Source organism: Lolium rigidum, chromosome 6 (assembly GCF_022539505.1).
Source record: "Lolium rigidum isolate FL_2022 chromosome 6, APGP_CSIRO_Lrig_0.1, whole genome shotgun sequence".
In the NCBI taxonomy this organism is placed as follows: Eukaryota; Viridiplantae; Streptophyta; class Magnoliopsida; order Poales; family Poaceae; genus Lolium; species Lolium rigidum.
Window position 1 is genome coordinate 319,300,504 of NC_061513.1, and position 3,196 is coordinate 319,303,699.

The 3,196-nt window shown below is 43.1% G+C and overlaps 1 protein-coding gene across 1 annotated transcript; it reads left to right on the forward strand.

Annotated features, from left to right (window-relative positions):
* The first annotated feature begins 314 nt into the window (after nucleotides 1-314).
* LOC124667637 (receptor like protein 27-like) lies at nucleotides 315-2,336 on the forward strand. Its single transcript, XM_047204902.1, has 2 exons — nucleotides 315-1,035; nucleotides 1,264-2,336. Exons 1-2 carry the CDS (start codon nucleotides 363-365, stop codon nucleotides 2,235-2,237), a joined length of 1,647 nt encoding a protein of 548 aa, XP_047060858.1. The 5' UTR covers nucleotides 315-362; the 3' UTR covers nucleotides 2,238-2,336.
* The last annotated feature ends 860 nt before the right edge of the window (nucleotides 2,337-3,196 follow it).

Consider the following 3,196-nt stretch of genomic DNA (forward strand, 5'->3'; position numbering starts at 1 on the left):
GTAGATATCAAATAGAAACAAAGACAGTGTTACTGTCCAGATGCTTATTGACCATCTGTATTAGCGAGAAAACCACTAACTGCAAGTGCGCCGGCTAGAAATTGAGACATTGCTCGTGCCCAGGTGCTAAGAGATATTCTACCATGGCATACAAACTCCTCGAAGTACCATTGAAGTTGACTACTGTTAATCAGAATTATACATGAAAAAGTTAAGGGGATACAGAAAAATAATTTTCAATTGTACAAGGCAGAATATATCTACTTATGTTTATATCAGTATATTTCTCCAAACACAAATATGTGGTGATGCAGATTTTTGTTATCTGATTAGTGTTCTCTCTGCATGCAGGTAAAATACCGATGGTTTTGTTTGGCCTTTCGTCAATGGAAACACTACTTCTATCGTTTAACGAACTTAACGGAACTCTAGATGACATTCCAGACCCATTATCTTCTTTCCTGTACTTTATTGACTTAAGAAGTAACAGCCTTAATGGACATATCAGCAAATCTTTCTTTGATATGACGAGACTTGAAGTTCTCTGGCTTGGGTCAAATCAGTTCAAAGGAATAGTGGAACTTAGCCTTCTTTGGAAGCTCCGGGCACTTGATTCATTAGATCTCTCCAATAATATGGTATCAGTGATAGATGTTGAGGATGGCTATCCAATTCCTTACCTCCATAAGATAACAGACCTACTTTTAGCATCTTGCAACCTTACAAAAATTCCAGTTGCATTGACATATGTCAGTGAGATGTCTAACTTGGACCTCTCAAACAACAGAATAGATGGAGCCATACCAAGTTGGATATGGGTGAACTGGAAGGATACTATATCCTTTCTGAACCTCTCAAACAATATGTTCACTAGCCTAGAAAACTCTCCATCTGTTATTCATGTGAACAGTTTACAATTTCTCGATCTTAGTTCCAACAAACTGCATGGCAGTGTACCTATACCACTCACAGCTAACACGTGGGTTCTGTTAGATTACTCAAAGAATAGCTTCTCTTCTATTATACCCGACTTCGGTAGGTACCTTCCCAACAATACCTACTATCTTAATTTGTCCAGGAATAAATTGGTTGGTCACATACCAAGGTCTCTTTGTACCCTACAGTATCTTGAGATCCTAGACTTATCATACAACAATTTTCGAGGAAGGGTACCATCCTGTCTAACACAAGGTAGCAGCTTGATTATGTTGAAGTTGAGAGATAATCAATTACATGGGGTCTTGCCTCAAAGTATTGGAGAAGGATGTATGCTCCAAACAATAGATATAAACAGCAACCGAATTGAAGGGAAAATACCCAGATCACTATCTAACTGCAGAAGTTTAGAGATTCTTGACATTGGTAGCAATGGAATTCATGATTGTTTTCCCTATTGGTTGGGTAAAATGTCCAATCTCCGGATTCTCATCTTGAGATCTAATCAATTCTATGGCTCAATACAAGGCCCTACTGAATTTGATGCAAACAGTAAGCACTTCTCGGGTTTGCAGATTATTGATTTGGCCTCAAATAACTTTTCTGGGAGCTTGAATTCAAAATGGTTTGACAGGCTAGAAACAATGATGACCAATTCTAGCGGTGAGGGTAATGCTCTGGTCATTGGCAAAAATATTCCTGGAGATAATTACTACCATGAAAGCCTCACATTCAAAGGGATTGATCTTACATTTACCAAGATCTTGAGTACTTTTAAGATGATTGACTTCTCAAACAACGCATTTGATGGCCCCATTCCAGAATCAATTGGGAAGCTTATTGCTCTACATGGCCTGAACGTGTCACATAACTGCTTCACTGGAGGAATCCCATCAAAGCTTGGTGAATTGGCTCAGCTCGAGTCACTGGACCTATCTCGGAACAAGTTCTCAGGGCTGATCCCACAGGAGCTAGCCACCCTAACATATCTTGCAGTGCTGAATCTCTCCTACAATGATTTGACAGGAATGATACCACAAGGGCCACAGTTCTCATTGTTCGCCAGCAGCTCATTCAAAGGCAATGAAGAATTGTGTGGAAAGCCACTATCCAAACAGTGCAACAGTTCAGGCACGGGAAACCTGAACTCATCAGTGTCTTCAAAAGATAGTGTTGGGACCATACTGTTGTTTGCGTTTGTGGGATCCGGGTTCGGAGTTGGCTTTGCTGTGGCACTTGTGTTATCAGTGGTTTGGCAGGCCAAACGGTGGAACTGCAGTTGTTTCCTGTTTCACCGGTGATGGTGCTGTAACTTGGATGTCCGGGTGTTTTTGTGTGCCACATGAGCTTGTACGGATCTACTACCTTTTACTTTTAAAGCTAATCATGCACTTTTGCTCCTTTTCGTATATGAACTGTAAACTACGTGAGCAGAATCATCTGTGTCACAGGAGATTCCTCCATGGCGAGCATGGTCGCATGTTAAACCACTAAACCTTGACGCCCTGGCTTTCTTGTGAGTCGTATAGTCCTTATTTTATCTCAGAGATTAGTGAAATGTGCTCACCTGAAAAAGTATTAGATGCATCATTGATTTTACACAATTCCAGTCCAACTAGAATTACAGTTTCTAGTGCTCAAGCAATCAAGTATTTCATGCACCAATTTGATGACAAAATGAGATGCTTGTATTTTGCTCGCATGCATCTGTCACATGTGGCCGTCTCATTGGCAAATTCCGTTGAACACCTGGAACGCGACCAAAAAAACCCCAGCATCCTAGTGACAACAGAGTGAAAAAAGAGCCAGTCTCTAGCAACTTTTGCAGGCTTCCTGCTTCGACCAGGCGGGTTTCCTGGGTCACATCTCCGAGGGTAGCTCTAGCCGTCGGCGACGGTCGGCCTGCGTGGAGAACCCTCCGTAGTGGCCACCTCCTCTCTACTAGACGAAGCATCAGATCGGAGAGCAGGCCATCCTCAAGACCCCTTCCGCCGCCCAGATTAACCGTCCCCAGTTTGCTCTGCCAAGCCTTCCCGGAGCCGACGCTGGCGTGCCGACTGCCGCTCCGGTGGAGTCGCCGGCGGCGGGCACGGGGAACCTGGGATTTCAAAATCGCCATTTCCGTCGCTAGGGGCCGACCGTACGAGCGTACCGTTTCAGTCCATCCGCTTCTCTCTTTGAAATTGCTACCATGTCGATATTTTCGGGGCAATAGGCACGGTGTGTGAATAGTTTTGAAATGGCTTTTAGCTAAAATTGT